Genomic DNA, 27,223 nt, shown 5'->3' on the forward strand with positions numbered 1-27,223 from the left:
TGACAGCTGGTTGGAGAGGGACCTAAAAAAGGGATTGTGAGTAGGAAATTATTTGCTTGTAACAGGTAATGGGGTTTGCAGCCTGTTGTATTCGCTGCATGTCCTGGGAACCCCAGAGGAATGTGATAATGGAGTAACCTGGACTGCTGGAAGGGGAGAATGGGCTGTGGAGATGAGGGGACAGTTAATAAAAACTTAGAAGAGGAGGAAAGGACAGGATTTATTTGCAGCCTGAACACTTGATGTACAAGAGGTGGTAGCTCCTTGATGCTGGGCTGGAGGAAGAGGTACTGGAGTGTGTCGGTGGTGCTGAAGAAGGGAGGAAAAAATAATTGAAAAGCAGAAGAAACAGCAAGTGTGGAGATTCAGGCTGCTCCTAAGGTATCTTGGAAATTGGATTGGTGAACTTCTTACTTCTGTCATACCACGTCCAAGTTGTACCCTTGGATGAGGTTCAGATTTGATCACAGCCTTGCTCTATAATATCTATGAAACTCCAGGAATTAGAGGAAACAGAACTGCTGTTCTGCTCTGAAAAGACCTAAAAAGCAATACAAGAGAAGTGCCTCCAACACCTGCTGCTCAGAGCAGGCTGCAGGGTGGTGGCTTGGGTGGTCCAAGTCAGCTGAACAAAGGTTTTAAGTGTTGGGGGTTCTTTTCAGCTTGGAAGTTTGTACATTCCTTGTCTTGTGAGAGTAGAGTGCAATACCCCGTTTCCTATCCACGCTGGGTAATAGATTCTGGGATCTTAGAGAGTTGCCATAGTGATAAAAAAGGGAACAGAATCTGCTTCTCTTTCTGGGATACCAGAATTATTAAATTAAATGCTTTTCTTCCATTAAAAGAGAGTGTCATTATCATATTTCTGAGAAGAACTGTTTCAGAGCAGAAATAATGTGTTTTAAGCTGATGTCCTGCATTAATCATGTTCCTTCTTCAGGCACCTTGACTTGTGCTTGGGATGCACCTCTGCATCTCCCTGGCTGCAGCTGGTGGAACAGCTGCTTAGAAAACACCTTGCTTGGGAAAAAGTCTGCTTTTGATCTGATGGATAGAAGTCATGGAGTTGTGACCACAAAGAGCTGGGCAAGAAGCAAGGGTTGCCCAGAATTGTAACACAGAGACAAAAGTAGAAAGCGTGAGCTGCGGAGGGTGGAGGGGGATGAAAAGGGATGGAGCGCAGGGAACGTGGCTGCCAAAAATGGTGGCTGCAACAGGGGGATGAACTGAGAGGGAAGAGGAGAAGGAGCAAGAAGGGAATATTCTTAAGCTTAGAACAAATTGGGAGTGAACAGCAACAGCACCCAGGTTTTCAGAGGGGAGCTTTCAGCTCTTGCAGTGGAGATGCACTGGCTGCCTGTGGAAGCTGGAGTAGCCCAGGCAGGCAAGTCTCAGCCCATTCATTGCACGTGCAAAAAGAAACAACCACCCTGGTTTGCTTTTTGCTTTCGTTCCTTTCAGGAAAGGGAATTTAACAAACTTTAAGCCAAATACAAGTCTTTGTGATGGCTCAGAGTTCCCCATGAAAACGACCCGTTTTACCAGGCTGATAACTCCCTGTTCTTCCCGGTTTATCTTCTTTGATGACTTGTAGTTACCTGGTAATCTCCCCCTATTTTGGGATGGCAGTTCTGTTTCAGAAATAAAAAACCAAAGGTCTCTGAGTATCTTCTTCCCCCCACCTGCCCTCTCATTTCACACGGGATAAAAGCTGGGGGTAGAGGCAGGAGCTGCAGCATTTGAGCCTGGTGAGTCCTTTGCTTCGGAGCTGCAGGTTTCAGTTTGCAGAATGAACAAGCAGGGCAAAATCTTTACTGCTTACAGGCTCAATCCTCTGCTTATATTTGCCAGTTATCTTTTGAGATTTCAGTCAGCTGTGGTTTAAAGTTCCACAGAAGTCACTGAGCTCAGAGTTCTGATAATTAACCAGGAATTGCAGTTAATTCCTCGCTCACTGGGTGTCTTTCAGCATGTGATTTCCTAATTCTTCCTTTCCTTCCACCTCCTGTTTGCTGCCTTCCCACCAGGGAGGAGCTGACAGGTTTGCTTTGCTGGACTCCCTACCTGGCTGTGTTTGGAGGTGGCTGCTGCTGGAATACATTCCAAGCTGCCCCTCAGGGCACCAGTAACACTGTGGATCTTGATGCTGTTTGGCAGCAGGTTGTTCTGCCACTAAAACTCATCGATCCCAGCTTGATTGGAAGCTCTTATAAACACATAAGAGTTCATTAGAGTAGGTCTTGCATTGTATTGTGCACTCCTAGTCTCTGGAAATCACAGTCCTGTTAATCTTAACTCCAGGAAAAACTGAGTTTAAAACCCCCAGAAACAAGCATCCATCAGTTTTAATGAACTCATCTTGTGATGAGTTTTGGTCTCTCTATTTGCTTCAGAGATTGCCACATAAAAAAGGTCTTTCTACCTTTTCAGATTATTTTTTGTAAATGGACTTCAAACAAAAAAAAGTCCTTGGCAGTTTATTTCGTTGGCATTAATTTACAAAAATGAAGCGTAGGTTAAAAAGCATGTCTAATGTTTTAACATGTTATCAAACTATGCTATTTTATTAAAGTTATGGACTGGTATAACTTTTTAGCCTTAGGTTCCCTTTCCTTAGGGAAGCACAGCTTTGGACACTGAAATACAATGTGGCCAAGAGCAGGTTTACCAAAATACAAAGTTTCAACTGGAAGCTATTCTGCTTCCATCTGGATTTCAAAGAACAGCAAGACACTTCTTAAAATTTCAAACAAGTATTTATGACTTAATGACCACCTAGAGTAGGAAAAATTATCCTATTAAGCACTCAGTTTGGAAGACTTGAAAGATTGCTTTGTTGTCATACTGAGTTGTGATATGTTTAATAACAAGATCTATTGAAAAGGAAATGTTAAAATAAAATGAAGCACCCATGTGGTGGTACCTGTTAGGATTTCAGGTCCTTGGTGCTTTGGGGGTGTGCTAGAGGTTTAGAGTTTTAACAAAATTAAAATTAATATTTCTGTTCTTTGTCTTTTGAGACCAAAATATTTGTAATACTTTTTTCAAAGAAACCTATTTTTAAACACTTTAATATGAAAGTGTTACTCTTCCCTGATAATGAGATGAGGAACACCTCTCTGTTCCTTTTGGAGCAAGACTTAAATTTGATGTTAAATTTGCTCAGCATTCTCACTGCCTAAAGAAAATGTCTCTTCTGCATTTTGAGAATTCAGCTGTAAAGATTCTGCCAGTAGCTTTCCACATCAGGCTGCCAAGCTCAGCACATCCATGTTGGGCATCTTTGTTGCCTGCACTGAGCCTTTTCCATCTTCTGCTCGGTGCCTGAGTCTGCTCCGTCCAGGAGCTGCCAGATCCAAGGAGGGCTCTGCTTGCACTGGCCCGAGTAGGGCCATGGAAGCAGGTTCCTGTATCTGCAGCATTCCTGGCTCCCAGTCTGGGCTCACCACGGCTCTTACAGTGCTCCAAGGGCTCGTAGGAAGTTGTAGCGTGGTGGTGGTTGCCAGAGTAGTCAATGTGTTATTCCATTCAAAAAAAAACTCCACCAAACTTCAAAGCCAGATCAAAGAAGACTTTGAAGGGCCAAATCCTTCCACAGAGAGATGAAGTGTGTAGTTGGGAATTAGACACGGGGAAGCTGAATAACAGCCCAGCAGTTACTATTCCTATTTCTGGCCTCTGAAAGGTTTCAGTAGTTGGTCATAATCTTTCTCAGAATCTCCCTTTTAGTTTCAGAAATTTTCCTCCCTCTTAATCTGATAGACCCTCAGAGCATTAATGAACAGCTGTAGTTATCAGTCGATCCTTTCTCATACCTTGTCTCAAATAGTGGGGAATTTTATTAAATGCTTTGCTATTAATTCTTCAGATAAGAGCTGCCAAAACCCATGGTGTAATAAATAATAATTACACTCATTTCTTTGAGCATGCAGTCAACAAAACAAACACAGAAATACAGAAAATAAAATTCTTGATACTTGTGCCATGTGGTAGTAGCCAATACCACTTGTCTTTTAAGAGCAGTCTTAGGATTAAACTTTAGATGCTGTTTTTTGGTCTTATATTCTATTTGAATTATTCAGCTTTACTCTGGAACACGTACTTGATAACCTCTTACATTGCCAAGTGACAGCTTTTGGGATTCTTTTTAATGTGTGAAGATAGAACATCTTGTACAGTGAAGAAAGGCCCAAATCTGGCAACAGTGACTGTGCAGGATGCAGGGAAAGGGAGTGTTCCCTCACGTGAAGCTGCTCGGAGGGCAGCTGGGCCAGCTGTCTGAAACCCGAGGGTACAAAGTACATGGCCAAAGGGGACAAGGCCCAGTCAGATTGTGTTTATTGGACTCTGCCCCAGTGGAATTTACTGCTCATAACTGGGGCTTCATCACCTCTCGTTCAGTCTGATTCCTGTAAGCATGAAAAGCACCCACTGAGTAATCCCTTATTGTGAGGCTGTTGCAGTGATAAGCTGATGTGTGCGGTCCTTCTTCCAGCTATGGGAATAGTCCTCCTGAATCCCTGCTGGGAAGGGAAGAGAAGAGACCAGGATGTGGAAAACCACTGTGTTGTGTAAGGAAAGGCTGGGGATGTCAAGGGACGAGGAAAATACAATTTAATATTTGGAATAAAGACTTGGCTCAAGGGTTGGTTTTATATTTAGGACATTCTGACGGGTGGTAAAGTCACCTAGAAATCCTCCCAGTGCGGGGCAGGGGGAAGAACAAATGGGATCTGTTGAGCATGTCCTGTGAGGAGCAGCTGAGGGAGCTGGGAGGGGCTCAGCCTGGAGAAAAGGAGGCTCAGGGGGGACCTTCTCACTCTCTACAACTCCCTGGCAGGAGAGTGGAGCCAGGTGGGGGTCAGGCTCTGCTCCCAGGGGACAAGGGATAGGACAAGAGGAAATGGCTTCAAGTTGTGCCAGGGGAGGTTTCCCAATATCCAAATGTTGGGAAGAATTTCTTCACTAAAAGGGTTGTAAGGCACTGGAAGGGGCTGCCCAGGGAGGTGATGGAGTCACCATCCCTTGGAGGTGTTCAAGGAACAACTGGTCTGGTTGACAAGGTGGTGATTGGTCACAGGTTGGACTTGGTGATTCTGTAGGTCTTTTCTAACCTGAATGGTTCTGTGACTGAAAGTTCCTCTTTATTTTGAGGTGAGAAGGATCCTAGTCTCAGTCATCCTCTTTGGAAGAAGTAAATTCCTGCTAAAATGTCTTCAGGACCTTTTGTCTAATGTGATATTAAGTAGCTCCAGTAACAGAGATTTCACCACTGGGGAGACTCCTGCAGGCCAAAGGGCTCTTTAGATGAGCAGGGATTGTTTATTCAGGGGTAGTCATGTTTCTGCTTGGTAATCTCGAGGAGTTTTGGGGTGTCATTTGTCAAGGATGTCAGCCTTGGATAGATGTCCTTTTGCTCAGACACTTCTCAAGCACCAAAACATAAGCTGATAACCATTTGCTCGATGCCTCTATGTGTTCCCCTCCCTTCTCGTCTAGACTATGTACAAAGTCATGCTTTGTGCACAGAATGCACAAAGTATCACAGGAGTTGAGGTTTGTTGGGTCTTCAAAAGCTTTTGTAGTGTTGGAAAATGTAATTTCTGTCAGTGCAGACTGGGAAGGATAATCTAGTGTTTGCCTTTGGTTTTGTAAGTTGAATTTCAAGACTTGAGCCCCACACAGCTGTATATATTCATAAAACATCTTTTTAAAATATATTTTAACTTGATTAAAGTTGTGAAATTGTGAATTTACTATTGAGAATTTAATATTGAGCAACTTAAACTAACATTTGGTCTCTGTGAATGCAAAGATGGATATTTAATGTATGTTTTTGTTTTTTGAGGTTTTTTTAATGTCCCTTTGGAATCACAGCAATTCTAATCATTTCATTCATTCTTTTCCAGATGGGAATGACAGGTAACACTAGTCCCTTTGGGCAGCCTTTCAGTCAAACTGGAGGGCAGCAGATGGGAGCTACAGGAGTGAATCCTCAGTTACCGAACAAGCCAGGCATGGCCAATAGTCTGTCTCCCTTTCCTGCCGACATCAAGAGTACTCCCGTCACCAGTGTGCCAAACATGGTGAGTTGGACCTGCTGCTTCCAGCATTTTTTACTTCTTCATGGTGCTTTCTGACTCCTTGGGTGATCCAGATTCTGCAACATTATCAAATTACTTCCCGTTTAAGCATCAGCGTTGCCCCGTGGTTCCTTCGTGTACATTATTATGCTGTAGTTTAACTTTCTGAACAGTCACAGTGTTCTGTTACAAGAATTGCATTGCATCCTTCTGTTTTGTCTGGTACATTTAGTTTCAAACCAGATAAAAATGTCTTCTTTAAGTTCTGTTTGTCAATTAGAAAGTGTTGGATGCATCATCACCTTCCTGAACTGAAGGGAGCCTCATATCCTTAGAGCCTGTTGTAGTAAACACCCCACATGCTTCTCACTTCATATTGTGCACAACTTGCAGCTCACAAGCCTATGAGAACAGTTCTTATTAGGATACCTTACAAGTTTGTAGTGTTCTGTTTACTCGAGTTTTCTTTATGAAGTGAAATCAAATATTCCCATTTGTCTCAGGATGTTGCGTATTAATCAAACTGCTTGTGTTGTTTCTATGGAAACCCCAGCATGTTGCATTTTATATTCTTATACATGATAGCAGTTACTATAGAAACTTGTTAAACCTTCCATAAGATGCAAATTACCTATTTTTTAATTTAAATCAAAAAAACCCTATTTTTTGGCACAACCAATGCTTGTCCTTCCATCAGTGAGTTTGCTACCTGCCTGTCACCAATAGGCTCTGTATGAGAGGCAACAGGATGTAATAAACTTCCCCTTTTCTCCTGATTTTAAAGGATCACTTCTAATTTTTCTGTAGTCACACTGTGAGATCGTTGTTTAATATCATCTGTCATTTACTGCTTATGATTATGGAAGGGAGCTGGTGACTCTTATTTAAAACCGTGTTTGAAATACCACTTGCACTCGTGCAGGATATTTGTAAAAGACAATTTGCTGCATGACTGCTCTAAATTTGTTTTTAAAAATTTTGGATCAGGTGTGAAGCAAATGAGTTATTATCCTGATCCTGCAAGGAACCTGCAGGTCTCCCCAAAGTGCTGTATTCATCTCAGGGACTGGGTGATCTTGAAGCCCAATTTTGTGCTCATTTTAAATATCAGGTTTTGGGAAGCCTAAATTTTAATATACTCACTTATTAGTATAAGATACAGTGGCAGATTATTAGTATTATTAGTACAGGCACTTATTAGTATAAGATACAGGTAGAGTAAAAAGGGCATTTGCCATCAAGGTTTGTTTCGTGGTGGGAGAGAAATAAAAGAAAAAGCTGTTTCCTTTCTCCCATCTTGTCCAAGAGACAGAGGAAAATAAGGGAAACTTTCCCAGTACTATCAATTGCCGTTTCTTTAAAATGTCAAAAACACCAGCTGAGAGAACAGTCAGAACCATCTTTCTTTGTTTCTCAGGTGTCAAAAGCTTCATGTGTCCAATATATGGGGAGTAATGGCCATTTCAGCCAAAAGGCAGTGCTGCTGTCAAGCCAAAAGGTCTCAGCTCGTGGCTCACGTGTGGCTTAGAGGGATGATGGTCCTGACGGGGGTGGAACTGTAAAAACTGAAGTTTCCATCCAAGCATTTTTATTGTAAAGCCAAGAATTTCAAAGGAAATGTCACACTTGTTAAAATTTAACCTTTATTTGGCAGCAGTGGGTAAGGCAGTATAATTGTTTGGTAATAGCACATCCATGGCCATATGCTGTTCCTTCCACAGGGACTTTGCTTTACTCAGTGAACAATATGAACAGAGCCCTTGGAAGGAGCACACAGTCAACATTTAGTTCTGGTTTTGCTGCTCGGTGTGGGCCGTGGGCATTGTTGGGGGTACGTTGTAACTTCTTTCACTCCAGTCCTTTCCGAATGGTCTTTCCCGTGGCAGCCAGCACTGGAGCAGGCCTAACATTCAGGATTAGTTCATTTTCACAGCTCCACTCGGAGATAAAGATGTGTTGCCCTGGTTTTAAACACAGTAAGACTGGAAGAATCTGCTGACTCAGAGCCTGGGGTTTGTAGGTTCTGAGTTGCTAAACCTTATTTCATGTGTTAAGACATGATCTAAGGGTAAAAATAACATTCATAGCATTCACTGAGTTATAGGAGCACACATCAAAGTGACATCTGTCTCTCACAGTGGGCAACGAAGATGTGACCCGAGTGGCACTTGTGAAAAGCAGCTTGTGACAGAGGCAGGTCCCCAGAGCAGAGCTGCAGTGGTGGAGCAATCATGCCATGCTTTCTTGCCACAATCCCTTTGCCATTTCTGTGTCCTGGGGTGTTTCAGGACCCTGGAGATGATGGTTTATTTAATGTATTTGGCCTTGTGCATGGTCTGCTGGAGACACGGCCTGTCCTGTACCCTGAGGGAGGCAGGACTGTTATGTTAACATCTATCAAAAATGAACCCATAGAGGATCAGCTCAGACTCCATCTACTACAGCAAGTGAAAGACCAACTACATATTTTAAAAATAAAAACCTCTAGGGTCTTTTGTGGGATGATTGAAACCACATATCTTGCTAAACCAACCCTCTATACTATTCTTATCATAAAAGGGCCCCAAAAGTACTATTCCATGTGAGTGACAAGCCCATGTGAATGCAAACACTGGTGATATGTGGCATATCTGAGGCAGGAAACCAGATTGCAACATGGCATTGAACACTGTGGTTACCATGAAATAATATTTAAATAAGAAAAGAGGAAATAGAAAGGTGCAGCCATTATCTGAAGACCCCAAAGTCCTGAAAAGCGAGATTTTTTAAATGCTCCTTTCAGTCTTCAGCCTTACACCTTACACGTGGGCTGCAAAAGTGGAAGACGAGTGAGTTTCTTAACCCACTTTATTCTCATTGTTGTGTGACACCCCTGTCCACAACACTAACCAGGAGCTTTACCACTGCCAGGCGTGACCCTGGCAGGCAGGACAAATGTGCTGCAGCTGTGGATTTGGGTTTTTTGATCCAAATTCAGGCTACCACTCTCCTGAGAACAGCACTCTCTTCCCTTCCCAATAAAGTGGGTCTCAGAAGTGTTAGTTCGTTGCAGCCTGTGTTCCAAGCATGACCTTACACTACACCCTGAGAAGCACATTTGGATTAATCTCTTTAATTAGAAAAGAAGAACAAACCTTATGGTATTAAAATGATTAAAAGGTCAGCATTAAGGTATTAATTTTCAGCGCCAGCAGGATGGATTGATTTTTCTGTTTGTTTTGTTTCAGCGGTGGATCCGAAAAGCGTATTAGCACTTAATTTGTATGACTGCTACAGAATCAGTTCTCTTTACAGGATGGGCAGCTTGAAATCTTGAGTGAAAGGCTTGTTTCCAAAGGAGAAATGTTGCTTCTCATGTTGTGGGAAGTTTTGGTGACACGTTATTGAGATTCAGTGTCACACATGGTTCGATGCAGGACTGGCAGTGCTCTGCTGCTGTGAGATCACGCAGAATCCCTGGGCTGGGGAAGGGAGCCACGCTCTGCTCTTGGGCACTCAGCACAGTGTGCAGCCTGTTCAGGAGCCAGCAGGCTCCTGGTTTTGGAATGTGCAGGCTCCAGAATGAGCTGTCAGTGGAGGGAACCCTGTTAGACTTTTCCATCACGCTCACTGAAGCTTTGCACTCCCCGCAGTGCTGCCTGTTCCAGGGGTGGTGATGGATGGTTCCTTTGTGGGCATACCAGTAAATCTAGCATTTCTACAGGAATTAGGAATACAATGGGTGAAGTTTGGCTTCCAGACACCAGCTTGGTTTCACAGTTATCCCTATGACCAGCAGATGGAGTTGAGAGAATGTTACTTTTTGGAAGCAAAGGAAATCATTTCTCCTTGGTTCTTGACTTAGAATTGGAGCAGCACATCTTCTCCTGGTTTTTTTCCCCCATCTCTTACTAAACTACATTGGGAGCTTTGTGCTGAGTTCTTTGTTTCCTTTTATGTCCTTTAGGATTTTTGTCGTAACAGATTTTGATCAAAAGAGAGGAAAAGTGACTGAGGGTGAGGATGTGCCTTGCTATGGACCTCCGAGAGAGAGGAAGAAAGGTCTTAAACTGGGAGGCCAGGTTTAATTAGAACAAGTAGAACTGAAGCTACTTAAAATAGACAGCTGGTATTTTATTCTAGAGACTAGAAATAAAAGGCTTTGTGAAAAATTACTTAACTCCTGTGCCCTTCCAGGGAGGAAGGCCTGCGTTCTTAACCTCTCTGTGGTTTTTCCTCTCTTGCAGCACAGTCACTCTTCTCTTTCACTGTGGGAAAGGTCTGTGGCTGTTGCCCCAGAGTCATGCTGGGTGTCTGCTTGCTGTTCTCTCCAGCAGTCTCCCAATCTCTGGTGGGCTTGCTGTTAGCTGTGCTCACCTTCCCTGTGCCTGCCCTGACCTCCTCTCTGAAAGTTTTTCATTCACAGGCATGTTCACTCCTTCTCTTCCTCAAGAAAATCCCTCCTGATTTACAGCGGCGAACAGCTGGGAAAAGCTTTTGTCCATGTTGCTCAGCCATGGGCTCTTAAAGGAGAGGATCTTAATAGCCTGGAAACAAATCCAACAGATAGTGTTGGGTGCCAGAGGAACAACGCTGTTTGGGGAGCAGAGAAGGCATCTGTTTTCTGCCTTCGTGCAGGAGTTCATCCTGGGACTGTGGTTTGCTTTGAATGGTGGAACATTTTAGTTTTTGCACCATACATAAATACAGTGCCAGCCTGGCAAAAGCTGACAAAGAGGATTTAGTCTTTCCACAGCTCTCTTGTCCATGTTCTACTCTCCCATCCCCCATAGGCAAATACACGTGGTAGAGAATATCCATTGCTGTTTCTTTCTCTGTTCCAGGAGTTGAAGTACTGCATAGTCAGCATGACTTTCCCTCCCTTACAAACTTCTCATTTGCCTCTTATCCCTTTTTCTATTTGGGATTTGCTATTTGGGATTTTTAATGTTCATCATTCCTTGGTCTGTTTTATCCCACAGTAAAATATTAAGATTTATGTAGGATGTATAAACCCCTCAATATTTCGTTCAGGTAATTTCCTGTATGTGAGAGCTGAACTCTGTCTAAAGATTGCTTTATTTTGTCCCTGTTTGCTACTTTGAAACACTTCTTCAGTGTGTGTTTCTTGGCATTTGCTGGTCCTTCAAATCAGAAAGTCGAGGGGATAAAACTCCTTAAGAAAGATGCTGATCCAGCCTTGCTTCCCAGCAGAGTCAACTGCATAGTATTGAGACCTTTGCTTGGTTTTAAAAGAAAATTCCTTTAGCAATTAAAAGCCCAGTGCACTGAGGGGGCTCTTCAGGACCAGCTATTCAGGTTCCTTCCATGGCCTGACCCTGGGAGCCTTCTCACCTCTGTGGTTGTCATGGGCTTGCAGGGTCACTCCCCAGCACCACCCTCAGAAGTGGAGGTTACTTTCCACAGTGGTAGGTGAAAACTGGAAAATGAAAATATTCCTGTTCACTCTTGACATGAAAACTCTGCTTGTATCCATGTCAGTGCCAAAGCTTTGAAATAAATCTTGGGCTCCGAACATGTTCTTCATGTTAAGATCGTAGCCTCAAGCTGCTCCAGGTGAGGTTCAGGTTTGAGATCAGGAGGAATTTCTTCATGGAAAGGGTTGTCAGGCACTGGAGTGGGCTGCCCAGGGGGGTGGTGGTGTCCCTGTTCCTGGAGGTGTTCAAGGAGTGGCTGGACATGGCACTCAGCGTTCTGGTCTGGTTGACAAGGTGGTGATGGTCACAGGTTGGACTTGATCTTGGAGGTCTTTTCCAACCTAAATGATTCTGGGATTCTAGGATCATGCTGGCTTTGTATTCAGGAGCTGAGTATCTCCTACCTCCTCATTTGCTGGAGCACTGCCAGGGTTCAGGTCTGTGCTATTAACAGGCTGATAAAATTTCTTGACACTTGAGTCATTCTCCCTCCAGAGACCATGACCACCTTCCAAGGCCCTATCCAGTTCAGGAAGCCTTTTCTCCTTTCCTCTGAAGTCTTCTGCCCGTGATCCAGACTCAGATTCTGATTCCTCCAGCTCCTTGGGTGAGGAAAGGCAGCATTGCAGGGTTTTGGGGCACAAATGCAAACACTTGTGCTTGTAGTACTGGTGCCCATCTCAACCTGGTTTGTGCGTGTGTGAGCCTCCAGCCTCTGGGGTCAAAGCAAACCTTGGGATTCCTGGCGTCAGAAGGATTCTTCCTTTTTGGATAGGATCAGGCTGTTCAGACCATACCTGTTCAGAGTAACTGGTGGAACCAGAGAAGCCACCATCCACGTGGAGAAGTGTGACCTGGTTCTGTGCCGCTTTCCCAGTGGAGCTCTGGTCGTCACTGGACAAAGCCTGGGTTCATGTGGTGACTGCACTGGGGAATGCCTCATTCCTGATGCCATCTGACAGCTGCTGCTTGAGCTCTCCTTCAGTTTTGGGACAGAATTCCTGGCTTTTCAGAGCTGGTTCAACAATTATTAGAGCATTCCTGCAATTCTTGTGTGCAGGAAGGACTTCTTTGAATCTTAATGAAAGTGTATTTGGATACATGACTGGAGGTGATCACGCTGTGAACACTTAATTCAGATAGAAGTGTTGCTGATTAGAAATGTTCTTTGAGATTTACAGTTCATGTGTGTATCCACTTTATGCCCACTATCCCTTCTCTGGAGGGGACCCTCAGGATCACACTTTCAGCCTGTGGTTGAAGGGGAACTGAAGAGGTTTGGGTGTGTTTCACCTCATGTACTTGTGGGTGCCTGAAGATGGGATTTGTGGCAGTGGATTTTTAATTACTTCACTAAGATCCACTGCTGATTACAAACCTGTCTAAAAGAAATAAAAGGCGTTTTTTAAACGCATGATTTGTCCTAATACAGTGATTCCAGAAAGTCATGTTCTCCTAGCAGGGAGAAGGAAAAAAACATGGAAGTAAAAAGAAATTACAGAAGAGGAAATGTGTTTTAAAAACATAGTGCTGTATGGAAGCTGGGCTGACGCAGAGTTCTGTATCACATCATTTACCTGCTCCAAGATTGCCACTGCTGCTGAAATTGGTGCCTACTTTTCTAAGAAGAGGTACATAGTGTTCCATCTTGACAATGTGGAGTGGTTTTGAATATACAAAAATCTCTACATCAAAATGTAGAGAATCGGTCACCTCAGCAAAGTAAAATACCAGGGAACTTTGTGTCCATCCAAGCTCTTGACAATGAGATACTCGTCCATCCGTGCTGCCCTGACGTGCAGGATGGTTTTGCCCTTCAGGATAGGGGCAGGGCAGAACCATCTTCCTATGGGAATAGAGAGTGTCCATAATTTTAAAGGGTATTAGTGACTGTGTTACTCTATAGAAATGTGTATTACTCCGTTTCTAGAAAATTGGTTGATGAACCTCCCATCCCTGTCAGAGGTTTTAGCAGACTGACAGCCCCTGATCCATTTGTTCTGTTGATGGTGGAGCTCAGCAAGTGGCAAGAGAAACAAAACCATCTTTTTTATCTCATGTATCTGACCATTGAAAGATTTATTTTAACTGTGGGAGCAGAAGTGTCTGAACTTGCTGCTTCAGCAAGAAAACTGTTGGTGGTTCAGGTGAAGCAAAAAGAAGCCTCCTGCTCGTTCTGGAGTGGGATGATTCCTGTCCCTTTGGTGTGACTGTGGTGCACTGGCAGGTCTTCAGTTATGAACTGGTCCTGCAGACCACTGTTCTTGGAAGGCAGACTAGCAGGGAAGAGATCAACTCCTTCAAACAGTCAGCAGTCCTGGGAAGTAAGATAGGCAATATTCTGAGGGGATGTTGTGCCTACCTGCAGACACTGCTCTCATCTGCTTGTTCTTCAACCCACTGATACTCTGTAATTCTGCTTTTCCTTACTCACTCTTCAAGAAACCCTTTTGGGTCAGGGCATCTGTGCTGATACAGCTGTAGCTGTGTCTGTTAACTGGTGGGGTAGTAACAAAAGGAGAACTTGGCTTGGGAAACAATTCTTTGACTGGGATGAAAACACCACTTCCAACAAGATTTTCTTTGGCATGGTCTCTGTATTTTTTTGGAGATTGGCTGAACTAATTGTTTCCTATTTGTGACCCAAGAATTGTTTCAGCAAAACCTGTCTGCTCTGTGGATATGTTCACAGGAGAAATGGAAGACTGAATTGCAGCTGTGTGCACTGGAAGCAGAAGTGGCTGGGTTTCCTTCATTCACCCCTTTTTCCTTTTATTGCTCTTTTTCTTGTCTTGGCAAGGCCAATACAAACAGATTCAGCAATTCCTCTTTGTTTTTAAGACTTACTATAATCATTATCAAGTGGCAGAGTCCCCATCCTCCTCCATCAAATACCAGCCGTGGTGTTTTCTACTTGATCTTTTGTGCTTCATTCTCCAGAAGAAAAGCCAACCTCTTCAAAAAGCTGATGTGCAGGGACAAAGCTTGTTGCTGGAGTAGTGACAACTCTTGCCAGGGAACCTTTTGTTCACCAAACAAAAATAAGGTTGCTGTTATTGGGCTGTGGAATTTTCTGGGGAGTTCCTTCTCAAAGGTCAGAAGTAGAACGGGCTACAAATGGTGTATTCTGTCACTTTAACCTGATTTTCCTTAAATGTAGTACACAGGCTTTGGTCAGTAGTGGTCAGCACTGAACTATTTCCTCTGTTATCTCCCCAGCATAATCCTATTCTTCCTGTATTCTATTTATAAGTGCTTTTAATGGCTGATTTTCCTTAGGTAGCTTTTCTGTGTTAACCTATTTTCACAGGGCATAATCAAAGTGATTCTTGGGACAGTTTTATGTTTGTCCATGAGATTAATTCAGGCTGCAAATCACAGGGATTCAAGTGCTTTTGCAGTCCCATATCTGCCCCTGCTAGGGGAGAGACATTGCAGGCTGTGGATGTGCTTAATTTTGAAAATCAGGTTTCTGCATTTGTCCAGGAAGGTAGAAAAAGGTGCTAAATCTGTGCTGGAGAAGTGACGTGTTAAGGAGGCTGTTCTCTTCTGCAGTGTTACGAGCTGTGCCTCAGACTAAAGATCTCTGTGGGTTTGCAGCTGTCAGGCAGAGCTCAGGCCTTGGTGCAGAAGTGTGTCCATAAAGAATGGATGCTGGAAGTAAAACATTGGATTTTACAAGCTGATACATCCCAGCATCACCCTGTAGTTAACTCTGATTCACTTCAGTAGCCATAATACAACCCAGATTTAGGTGACCCTTTCCAGGAGAAAACCATATACAGCTTACCCAGGAAATTTTCTCTTTGAAGGGAATATCAGCACTCACTTGTGAGACAAAAGACTTAATTTATGCTTAGAAAATCAGCTCTACCTTTTGTTGTAATATATAGAGACAGTCATAGAATTCTGTTTTCTCCCTTTGGACTCCTCTTTCTGTTAGGGATGAGAAACAAAGATTTAAGTGTTTAAAACCTGTAATATGAAAATATAATACTAAACAGGCTTGAATTCATGGAATCATAGAATGGTTTGGGTTGCAAGGACCTTAAAGAATTCCAGCTCTGGGTGTGGTAAGAGCTTATTCCTGTTGGAATTATGGTCTGTCCAATAAACAGAAGGTTTTGAGTGGCTTGTGTTTTAAACTCTTGTTTGTAAATGTTTTAACAGAGGAACCTCTCAATACGTTGTTCCAAGATTAGAATAGAAAAGTTTGAGAATGCTGAGGGAGTGGTGTAATAATCCTGGTAGCCTGGTGAACAGTCTTGTGATAGAAACACAGAATATGTTGAGTTGGAAGGGATCCACAAGGGTCATCAAATCCAACTTCTGAGCCTGCACAAGACCATCCCCAGGAGTCACACCGTGTGCCTGAGAGCGTTGTCCAACTACTCCTTGAGGTCTTTCAGCCTTGGTGCTGTGCCCACTGCCCTGGGGAGCCTGTTCAGTGCCCAACCACCCTCTGGGGGAAGAACCTTTTCCTGATATCCAACGTAACCCTCCCCTGAGACAACTTCGGTACCCTGGGGTCCTGTCCCTGGTCCCCACAGATGAGTGCCTGCCCCTCTCCCCCGCTCAGGAGGAAGCTGTAGCCCACAATTCTTACGCAGGATTAGGGTCAGAACCACAGCTCGCAGACGTGCTGCTGACCTCCCCTCTCTGCTCTCTCAGTCCCAGATGCAAACCCAGGTGCAGCAGGTGGGGATCGTCCCGACGCAGGCCATGGCCACCGGGCCGACAGCGGACCCGGAGAAGCGCAAACTGATCCAGCAGCAGCTGGTTTTGCTGCTCCACGCCCACAAGTGTCAGCGGCGCGAGCAGGCCAACGGCGAGGTGCGGGCCTGCGCCCTCCCGCACTGCCGCACCATGAAGAACGTCCTCAACCACATGACGCACTGCCAGGCCGGCAAGGCCTGCCAAGGTGAGGGCACGGGGCTGGGGCCGCTCTGCACGAGAGCTCTGAAAGGTTCCTGGGGTGTTTGTAACCAGCGTTCCTCTTCTTGGCAAGAGCGTTCCCATACCTGGCACAGTGTCAGCACCGGTTCTGGAATTAAACAGCTGTTCCCTTTGCCTGGTTCCCGCTTCCCATCTCAGTTTGAAAAAACACAATGCAATATTTGCCTTTTCAAGAAGGGGATAGTACCAGGGTAGACTTGCAAGCATCTTTTTCATCTCATCTGTTGTATAAAGAGGGTGTCCTATTCCCCACATCTTTGTCTTAGATTTTGGTACTAGTTTCTTTCATTGTTTTCTTGACTCGTCCCAAAAAATTTTAGTTGTGTTGAGCTGTGTTTAGTTATATGCACAGTGTTGCTCGTGAAGGAGAAAGAATAGAATTGCTCTTAAAAACGAGATGGAGTTAATTGAAAACCAGTTAACCTGGTTAACAGTGACCTTAACTCCTTTGCTTTTCCTTGCTGCAGTTGCTCATTGTGCATCTTCGAGACAAATCATCTCCCACTGGAAGAATTGTACTCGGCACGACTGTCCTGTGTGCCTTCCTCTGAAAAATGCCAGTGACAAAAGAAACCAACAACGTGAGTAGTTCTCTTACTGCTGTCACCATTGAATGATACTAGTAAAGCTCATCAACTGTGCAGTGTAGGAATAAACTTTGGCAGTGTCCTAACAAACTTAGTAGCTGGTTAACTTGTAGAGGGATAAATTTACTAGTGAATTCTCGTTTCTGATCATTGAAGGCAATTTACTACTGAATAATTGGGAAAGCCTGAGCTCAAGCACCCATCTTATTTTAAAGGATGTGGCAGCTTCTAACTGGTGCTTCATTGTGGGGCAGGTCAATAGATTCCAGTTATGAGACCTAAAGTTTTGGATATAGGTACAGTTTGGGGAAGGAGATAAGCTACTTGATTGTTTCTCTTGCTGCTAGGAACAAATTAACATGCTAGTGATTCAAAATAATCAAAAATGTTTGGAAAAAAACCCAACCTTGCATACAAAAAGATCTGGTCTGGGTGTCTTCATCATTAAGTGTATTTATTGCTGCTGTAGATTAGCTAAAGCCCTGCAAATCACAGTGCCCATGCCTGGTTTTTATAATAGCTGAACTGTTACTGATGCTTGGGGCAAGTCCATTTCTAGTGTGTTTTTATTTCCCTCCTGCTCTGAAACAGAAAATACTGAGCTTATGTTGGTAGGTTTGCCTCTCATCAACTCCTTTGAAAAGATGCCAGGATGGAACATTTTACAGCATCAACACTGCAGTTCTAGGAGTCTTCAGTAATGTTATGCCTAAGTATATTTAAATGAGGGTTAGGAAGTGGAAAATAGCTGGAGAACTTGCAAAGCTTGTACATTGGAATTGGGTTGGAAGCATGCTGCTGATTTCCAGTTAAGGTGAGTCTGCAGTGAGGAGCACCAGTAAACCTTGGAGGATGGAGAACTGGTCCTAAATTAGGTGAGATTAAGACAGAGGAGACAGTAGCTGGAGAGGCTGTCAAAATTATCCATTGAGCATTGCTCTGTTTATAGTTTCAGGAGGGGTTTTTCCCCTCCAAAACAGAAAAAATTATAACTATAGAGGTACTTGGAGGTCAGGATTTTGTTTGTGTTTTACCAAACTTCTTGGTAAACAAGATAAGTCTTGTGTGTTGAAAATAGTAATTTGTGGCAAGTGATTAGTTGTTTGGTCCTCAAAAAATGTGTTGAAAGCTTTGCTTTTTAATTTGTGCATAACATCCTTATTAGACAGTTGTTATCAAAGTGCTAACAACATCTAGCACAACAGAATTGTGTTTTTCAATACAAGCTGCTGTAGTAAAGTCGTTTGTGCAGTGTTTTTGTTGCTCATACAGCTTATCAAAAGAGAACAAAATCTTGAACACAGGCAGTCCTCAAAAATAATTTTGTTATGGGATGTTGTTTGGCTGCAACAGAATTATAATGGGTAAGTGTAGAATTTGGCTCTGTTGTTGCATATGGAGGGAGATAAATATGAAATCTTCCAATCAATGAATCAATAACCCAGTGGTACAGGGTTCTTTGTCCTGGATTATGTCTCTGAGTCATACATGTAACAGCTCATGGTTTGGTTGAAGGTGAAAGAGGAACACTAAAATACTTGTTTAGATCTGTTATAAAGGATACCCCTTTTTGGGCAATCAGAAAGGTTTGTGAAGTGATTCACATCAACATGTGCAAATGGTGAAAATTCTGTGCCTGCTCAGGTGAAAACTAACCTAAGTTGCATTAGTTTAAGACTGGAAGAAAATGTGGGCTGTTTTAGGAATAAATAATCACAGAATCTACAAAATTGGAGGGAAGAGGGGTCTGCATTTTGGCAGAATATGATCAGAACATTTAGAAAGGGAAAAAAGAAATGAGAGGTGTAGAGACCCTCGTTCCATTGTCAGGCTGCCTTCCTTACAGAGAGTCTGGAACTCTCCTTCCTGTGCTCTGCCCTGTTTTGCCATATTATTTTAGTCCTGGTGTGTCTGTGCTGGGTTTTCAAGCAGCTCCTTCAAAGATTGCTCATCTTTTAGAAAGTTCTGCAGTTGAGCCCTGCTGAACCACTGCACTGTGGTGCCTCACTTCCACCCTTCCATCTGCAGCCATTCCTGTGCCTTTCTGGCTTTCTGTTCCCACTCCTTGGGGATCTGTGTGCTGCAGAAAGTCCTGGGGTTTGGGTTATTGCCATGGAGCTGTTTCTGTACAGGTCTTTTAGTGTGTAGATTTTTTTTGCAAAGAGCATCTGTGCCAGGTTTCTTTTGTGTAGCTTTTTTTATTTTTTTTTTAAGCAATCTTGAGCTGTATTTTATTACAATGGTTGATAGTGACCTGACTTGTAAATAGGACATATTGGGACAAGTTGAAAATTCTTTCTGTTCCATGTGGTTCTTGTTGTGTGTCCCTTGTACCTCTGAGGGGGCTGGGGAAACAGGAAAACAAGTGTTATTTTGCACATGCTGAAATATTAAGGTTTTCTTTTGAATGAGCAGGTGACTCCTGTGTTTTGAATCAATGGCTTGAAATGTTATGGGGCTGGGGGGTTGTTTTTGTTGGGCAGTACCTGCTCCCTGCTGAGCCCACCACAATTTGAGTTCTAGACTCTTGCAAACAGTTGTTTATACATTTCCTAATTCTGTAGCTGTGTCATAACAGTTTTAGGGTTTTTTTTTTGAAGATTCAACTTATCATGCACATGCTTGATCTCCTTCCATTCCTGACCTGGGCAGGTGTGTTTCCCACAGCTCCTGGGCTTTGTTCCTCTCACAGCTGTGCAGGTGGTGATGTGTGTGCTGTGCTCATGTCCTGAACCATCCTTGTGCTCTCTGTGCTTCATTCCAGGATCAGGGGACACCAGAGATCCCCTGCTCAGCTGACACTGGAAGGTGGAGTTGTGAACATGGAGCTGGTTTCCTCTGTAGTTTTCCTTGTAGGAAATTTTTAAATAAAATGCAGCAAGGAGAAAGCTTGGTTAAGAAAAATTAAATTTGAAACCACTGATTTTCAGCCAAAAATGTGATTTTAAAGAAGACTCTGAGCCAGAAATTCTGGAGTATGTGGACTTGGGGATGAAGAGTGGGAATCTGATGAGGGAAGTGGAAATAGGGACCAGGAGCTAAGAGTATGGGCAGAAAATAGAAGAAGGCCTGGATGTGTGGAGCATTTGGGAACCAACCTTTGCAGAGAAGGAAGGAGTGCATTGGTGCACAGGGAATTGTATCCAGGAGGAGGAGGCCTCAAGTTCTTCAGTAGAGCCTGTTTCCTGTGAAAACTAGGAATGAAATCCAGCTCACTCAAGTCTTACTGTCAGTAACTCTGACAAACAAAATGTGTTTCTTGTTTGTTCAGTTGCTGGAAATCATATATATAATGGTGACCTATCAGTTACCCCATGGAGCCATTATGGATGGTTAGCCCATGGATTAAGGAGTTCTATTCATAGATTAATATGGTGCTGTACTGTGAGGCTTTTGGTTTAATGCTTAACTTAAATAAGCATTAACATGGCATTGGTGGTCAACTTTAATATTGACACTTCCTACCTTCAAGTTCCTCGTAAAATCTTTACCCCATGATTTGAGTCAAGATACAGCCTTTAATTAAATGATGGTGTGCACTTTACCTTTGTGTACCTGTCTAATTCTGGGTGCAGGACAGGCTTGTGCTGGGGTGAGTCAGAGTCACCAGCAGAATTTTTGCTCCAGCCACTTTGAGCTGGAATGGATGTAAGGAGCAGAGCGAGGAGCTGCGGGGCAGAGCAAGTCTCAATTACAGAATTCAGAAGCAAAATCAAAAATTTAAACCACGCTTTTCAAAAATGGATTAACGTGTTCACTGGACTGGTCAGGTTAGAGAAGTGCTGGGCATTTGTGCTTAAAATAGAATTAGGAGTCTGTGTTTAAGATAAATTTTAATTAGCTGGAGGGATCCCCCTCTAAAAGACATGAGTACTTCACACTTGTAGCTTCTGTCATGAGCTCATCAATGTCTGAAGCATCAGTTCATAAAAATAAATTGCAGTAGACATTGTTTCATGTAGCAGTAGCCTAATGTGATAACTCCTGTTTGTTCCAGGGCTATATTTATTTTAATTTACTGTATTTTCTGCAGCATCTGCCTCAGAGGGGACAGCATTTGACTTGGTCTGTCCAAAATGGAAGTGTAATACTCTCTGCCTCCATCTTCTTGTTTGACAGATCAAAATAACGTCATGTCTTCCTATAAAATCATTGAACAAACAGACAAAAAACCCTCTTCAGAATCAGATTCCTGATGTCAGGAAATGCTCAGCATAGTGTCCTATTAATTGAGTAGTGAAGTGAGAAAAGCTGAGGCCAAATAGTCTAAAGCTGTTCTAACACAAGGGCTGAACCTCATGCTCTGGTCGTTCTGCCCTCTCCACATTTACAGCCAGCACTGAAAGCACCAGGGGTGTTTGGTTGTAACTTTTCCAGAGGAACATCATCCTCTTCCTCTAACATAAGCTGGAATTCTTATTAGCTCCTGAATCAATCCATGCTGTCACAGCAGCCTCTGAAGCCTTTTGAATTTCAAGGTGCCACAAGTTTTGTGGTATTTAACCTTCCTGAAGACTTCCTATTCCTTGGCTTGCACTTGTAAGGCATTTTCTCTTAGATGGTGTAATTCCAGAGTGCTATGTGCAAGTCCAACAAGGAATTCATGTAGTTACTCTTATTATGTCTTTTTTTTAAATTAAGCTGATAGGATCTTAATCAGCTTCTGACTTTGTTTTTAAAGTCTCTTGGAAATGATCATTGAGTTCAAAAGTTACTATGAATGTGTCCAGAGAGTGTAAGTATGTGTAAGCCTAATTTCCATGGTAATCCCAGAGTTAAAAATACTGTGGATTGTCCTTTGGGAAAAAAAAAGGATGTTTTCTGTGGGGCTGCTTATTCTGGAGAGGGAGATCTCTGACTATATTTATTTGTAGTTCTTTGGCAAATGAGATCAAATTGAATTCTCATCTGTAGAGAGAAGTCTGGACTCTGTAATGTGTGTGTTTTCTCTTGGGTGGAAGCTGAAAGCCTGTGTATCTCTTTCAGTGACTCTCTTGGTTTCCATAGTGGGTAAGGATTTAAAAAAGCCTGGATAATGCTGTTAATGTCTCAGAAGGCTTGTTTTCCTGAGTTTTTTATCTAACCATGTGCCCCTCCTAATATTTCAATAAAACAGTTATTGTTGCCTATATTAAAAGCCATTACTGTTGCTATGTTTAGCTCACAAATTTGTAATGCACATTACGTATTTAATTACTTGAGGGGGAAAATGTGAAGGATGAGTTACTTCTACCAGTCTCACTTATCAAAATGCAGTGTCTCTGTACTGAAGGATGTAATATTCCATGGGTCAGTCACAGTGGAACATGTTATTACTTAGAATGGCAGCCTAAAACGAGGTCCAGAAAGCAGAATTTTCTTCGCTTCTGGGTTGAGTAAATACTACTTTTTCCCCTGTTGTTTCCATTACCTGTCTACAATGGAAATTACTTCCATACATCTGTGTGGTGAGAGAGGTTGGTTGGTTGTGGTGGTGGTCACATAGGTCAGTACAAACTGAAAACCATCAGGGTTTTTCATATCTCTGAATAACTGGGCTTTAGGGTAGTTTGGCCTTCAGAGGGTTCATGCAGTGACTGCTCGCCATGAAAATTTCTGCCAACAGATCTTCAGTATTACCTTTGTGTCCAAGGACACAGTTATTTCTGCTGAACTCAGGATCTCTGTTCTGGAGCCAAATATTTTGACCTAAAATGGGATTGATGGGAAAGAGGGAAGTAAAATAATTAAATTTTTTTTTCACCTTAGCCTACTGTCCCAAGCATGAAAATCCTATTTAGCCTCATACAGGAGCCTTATCTTTATATCTGTTATAGTAATTATGGACTTATCTGCCTGAAATACACAACCCTCCTCTTTAGACTGCATGGATTAATAGTTAGGGTGGTTTCTGTCCTGTAGAATCCAAGGCTGAGTTTCCCCACTTGGGATCTCAGGTGTCATTCTGTCCTCTGGCAGGAAGATACACAACACAGAAGTATCTGCATGTCTGCTGATTCTTGGCATGATTAGTTTTATTATTTATCCTCATCGATTTTCAATATTCTCTTATCTTTTTTTTTTTTTATAGCCCTTTTAGGGTCTCCAGCTGGTGGAATCCAGAATTCCATCGGTTCTGTTGGCACAGGCCAGCAGAACACTCCCTCACTAAGCAATCCCAATCCGATCGACCCCAGCTCCATGCAACGAGCCTACGCTGCCCTCGGGCTGCCCTATGGAAACCAGCCCCAAACCCAGCTGCAGCCCCAGGTACAAGGCCAGCAGCCAGCACAGCCCCAGGCTCACCAGCAAATGAGGACCATTAATGCACTGGGTACGTGGAGAAAACACCAAGAAACCGAGTGTTAAAATAATTTGTGTGGAATTTTTGGGGTAGCCTGGTATTTCACTTGGTCGGAGCAGTGACACTGTTTGTATTCCCTACTGATCATTTATGTTTGAATAGCAGAAAGTTTTGAATATATTGCTTTTGCCAAATAGCAGGAGTTTTAGTTTTAAAATATAGCTCAGAGCTTGATGTTGCCTGAGGTGATGAAACAGAATTGCTGAAGAAATTTGCTTTAACAGTTGTCACCTGTTCTAACAGACAATTCTGTCTTAAATGCTACTTTCTTTCTGCAGCCTAATTGTTAGTATTATCTTCTTTTTAGCTTATTGACCTAATATTAAGAGTTTATGGATTTAAAATTTTAATAGACTCGGTTTTGTAGTTAAGACTGAAAGTAACTTTATTCCATAAATAGCTATATATGTGCAGCACAGCAGATATTATTATAAAAATACTTACCTGATACACTGATATACTTCTTCCATTAACCACTTGGGCCAGTAAAGTATAGTTTTGTCATATTATTGTCAAAATTGTGAGCTCTCTACCAATGATGTTTAATTTTGTCCCAAAGGAGCCAACCAGATGAACCTTCCTGCAGGAGGAATAACAACAGACCAGCAACCCGGTCTAATTTCTGAAACTGCTCTTCCAACATCCCTTGGGACAAATAAGTAATGCACACATTTTCATTCTTACTCAATTAAACATTTATTTACATGCTTATAAATAAGGAGCTGCTTTAAAAACTGATTGTATTGGCATGGAAATGGTTCAGTGACATCCATAGCTACGCTTAATTCTAGAGCTGCCACTTTGTGCCTCCTGGGAGCCCCACAATATTTAGTAGTTTTAAATGATTTCCCAAAGGAAGAATATTTTGTGGTTTTAAGTGTACAAATACCTTAGCAGTTGTGATTCTTTATCACTCACCCTCTCTTGTAAACTCCTGAGCTTTGCTGCTTTGCTGCAGTTTTGTTGATACCAAAATTTCACTTAAGGAATGTTTGATACCATAGCTAAAAAAAAAATGATGAAAAATAACTTCAGGCATCAAACCTACGACAAAACTCTGCGTTCTTGTAACAGTCCCTTCTGGCTTTGTTTTAGCCCACTAATGAATGATGGCACAAATTCTGGCAATGTTGGAAACCTCAGCTCAATGCCAACGGCTGCACCTCCTTCGAGTACCGGGGTAAGGAAAGCATGGCATGAACATGTCACTCAGGACCTGCGCAATCATTTAGTGCATAAACTGTAAGTATTCACCAAGGCTGCCTTTTTCCTGAACGTTTTTAAAGAATTTCAATACAGTAGTTCTACTATTAAGCTAAAAAAAAAAAGTTATCAGTAATGGTCCTCTGGTGCTGGGCCACTGAGGATGAGCTGTTACCTTTAATCCTCCTCTTCAGTTCTTCATGCTCTTTAAGGAGTGGGCATGAAATTAGTTTGTATTGCCAGTAAATTTGCTCTGCTCTACTGAACAGGTATTTAAACTCCAAACTGTTAAACCTCACTTTATTTTCATCATTGCTTTAATCTGGTGAGAAATAATAAAATATTGATTTTTTTTATTTTTTAGCAAGTTTGATATATTTTTACATACCTGGTGTATAAGGGAATGTCCAGGGTGATTGTCTTAAAGCTGTATTGATTTTTGATTTTTTCCTGAAGAATTTTTCTTTTGTTCTTCCTCCTTCCTTGTAGTGTCCAAGCCATCTTCCCCACTCCTGATCCAGCAGCACTGAAGGATCGACGCATGGAGAACCTGGTGGCTTATGCCAGGAAAGTGGAAGGAGATATGTATGAGTCTGCTAATAGTAGGGTATGTTGCCTGAGTCCATTCAGTAGCTGTTAAAAAACTGTAGGATCACTAATCTTACAAGTGTAATGAAAACCACAGGGAATCATTTCACTGCTCCCTTGATGAGGAAAGTCATGTTTTCTGTCTGTGACAGTGTTTGTGTAGTCCCAAGACAGATGATTAATGTCACTCCGAGCTAATTCAGCTCCCTCAGCTCCATGAAAACTAGACAGCATCACCTCCCAGCCCCACCTGCATTCCTCCTGAGTGTGACTGACGTGCACAAAGCTTGGAGCACAGCTTGCAGTTCTTGGTGGTTCCCTTACTGGCTTCCTCCCTTTTTGGAAGTCTGTGTGAACAGTAGTTTTAAAACTTCCTTCATGTTTCTTTACCATTGGAGGTTTTCTGTAGGGCCCAGTGCTGTTCCACTGCTTACCTTCTACCTGCACTGCTGGAATTAGTTCTGCTCTACCCAGCAGCACCAAAAGTGGTTTGGCAAAGACACTGTTTGCCTGCCTTTGTTCTTGTGCATGGAAACAAGACAGAATTCCTGTTCTTGTTCATGATTCTCACTCTGTCTGCAAAGAGGTGCCAGTTCCAATCTCTCCTACTGAGAGGGAGCAAACCCCTGCTGATTGACAGGCTGAGGATATGACACTGTGCTGATTCTACCCTAAAGGAACCACTCCCTGAAAGTTTTCACTGGGAAAAGACATCGTCAGTAGTGCCAGTAACAACAGCCAGTGAGGTCTTAGCAGATCAGAGTCCTGAGATCCTTTCTTAAGTGAGGGAGGAGTATCTGAAGAGAGTAGTCAGTGGCACTTCAGGTGACAATTATTCAGTAAGACACTTCCTCTGCCTCTTTCAGCCCATTTCCCAGAAGAGCTGAAGGTGAAAGGCCAGTTTTATTTCCTAGAGATAAATATACTGGCCATACTTGTAGTGCTGCTGCTGTGTCAGTGTTGGTCAGTGACCATGTTGTATCCTCCTTGTAGCTACTAAGAGGTTGTTTACAAGGAAGACTTGAGTGTGATCACCCTTGGTCACCCTGGCAGCTTTAGAGACCAATTTTAGGGAGAAGGAGGATTCATGGACATACATGGGAATCTAAATATCTTCTAAGTAAGGATGAGCATAGTAAACTGCTGGTTATAAAATTAAATGTCTTCTGACAGACAAACACCCAGAAGTGTCTCCTCTTCACCTCTCAAAACAGCTGTCAGAGCCTCATTGCCAGAAGTTGCTGTTATTGGAATTCATCTGATGTTTTTGGCTCCAAGCAGCAAACTTGGAAGAAGGGAGTAATTCAGAATTTATTGATGATGCCGTGAGGAATTGCATCCTTCTTTTTGAGGAGCTTCCGTTCTACTTTGACATTGAAAACCATATTAGTAAGAGGCATCATTGCAAGCAGTTTGACACTGTTCTGGTAGTGTGTGCTCCTTATGAACACAGCCTTTTCAGGAATCTTTGCAGTGGGAAAGTAGCACAATAATAAATTTACAAGTAAGGAAGTTAGAGGTGAAGTGATTTGAGCAGGAGGACAGAAAGGGCTGTAGAGCTTTCGTACTGGACAGCAGAAAGTGTCTGCACTGACTTTTGAGATATTTGGAGGAAGGAAATTACCTAAACCCAAAGCTTTATATTGCATCACTGGACTTCCTTAACGAGGCTGCTGAGGAATACCTATCTCCTGTTAAGTTTTCTGCAGTGAACTCAATCCTACTGTAATAATAAATCATGGTTGTGATGAAAATTGAATAAAGACATAATGACTGTGGGAAAAGCATCACTCAGCCTGTACTCTGTGTAACACTGGATTTTGAGAGCATAGGTGACCCCAAAAAGAAATGTGGTGTTGAGGGTTTATGGGGTTTTTCTGCCTTTAACAGGTGCATAATCTCATGCACTTGGCAATTACTGACAAGCAGAATTGTCTACCTGGTGTGCACTGCGACTGTTGTATTGGATCTGTTGTTGTTGTTGTGGGTTGAGTAAAATGGATTTTTCATCTTCTGCAAATGTAGTGTTCAATTGTCTGTGCCTGT

At 42.7% G+C, this 27,223-nt stretch overlaps 1 protein-coding gene across 5 annotated transcripts in view; it reads left to right on the forward strand.

The window, feature by feature from the left end:
• Nucleotides 1-27,223, forward strand: part of LOC114003655 (CREB binding protein) — a 95,057-nt gene that overhangs the window by 31,779 nt on the left and 36,055 nt on the right. For all 5 annotated transcript variants that reach the window (XM_039389552.1, XM_027750864.2, XM_039389550.1 and 2 more), the window contains 7 exons: nt 5,910-6,086; nt 16,172-16,421; nt 16,924-17,037; nt 23,114-23,356; nt 23,946-24,045; nt 24,482-24,628; nt 25,079-25,196. In XM_039389552.1, the coding sequence (XP_039245486.1) occupies nt 5,910-6,086; nt 16,172-16,421; nt 16,924-17,037; nt 23,114-23,356; nt 23,946-24,045; nt 24,482-24,628; nt 25,079-25,196 (1,149 nt within the window). The remainder of the gene's footprint in view (nt 1-5,909; nt 6,087-16,171; nt 16,422-16,923; nt 17,038-23,113; nt 23,357-23,945; nt 24,046-24,481; nt 24,629-25,078; nt 25,197-27,223) is intronic.

Source organism: Pipra filicauda, unplaced genomic scaffold (assembly GCF_003945595.2).
Source record: "Pipra filicauda isolate LSUMZ 115617 unplaced genomic scaffold, ASM394559v2 scaffold73_size2923735_pilon, whole genome shotgun sequence".
NCBI lineage: Eukaryota > Metazoa > Chordata > Aves > Passeriformes > Pipridae > Pipra > Pipra filicauda.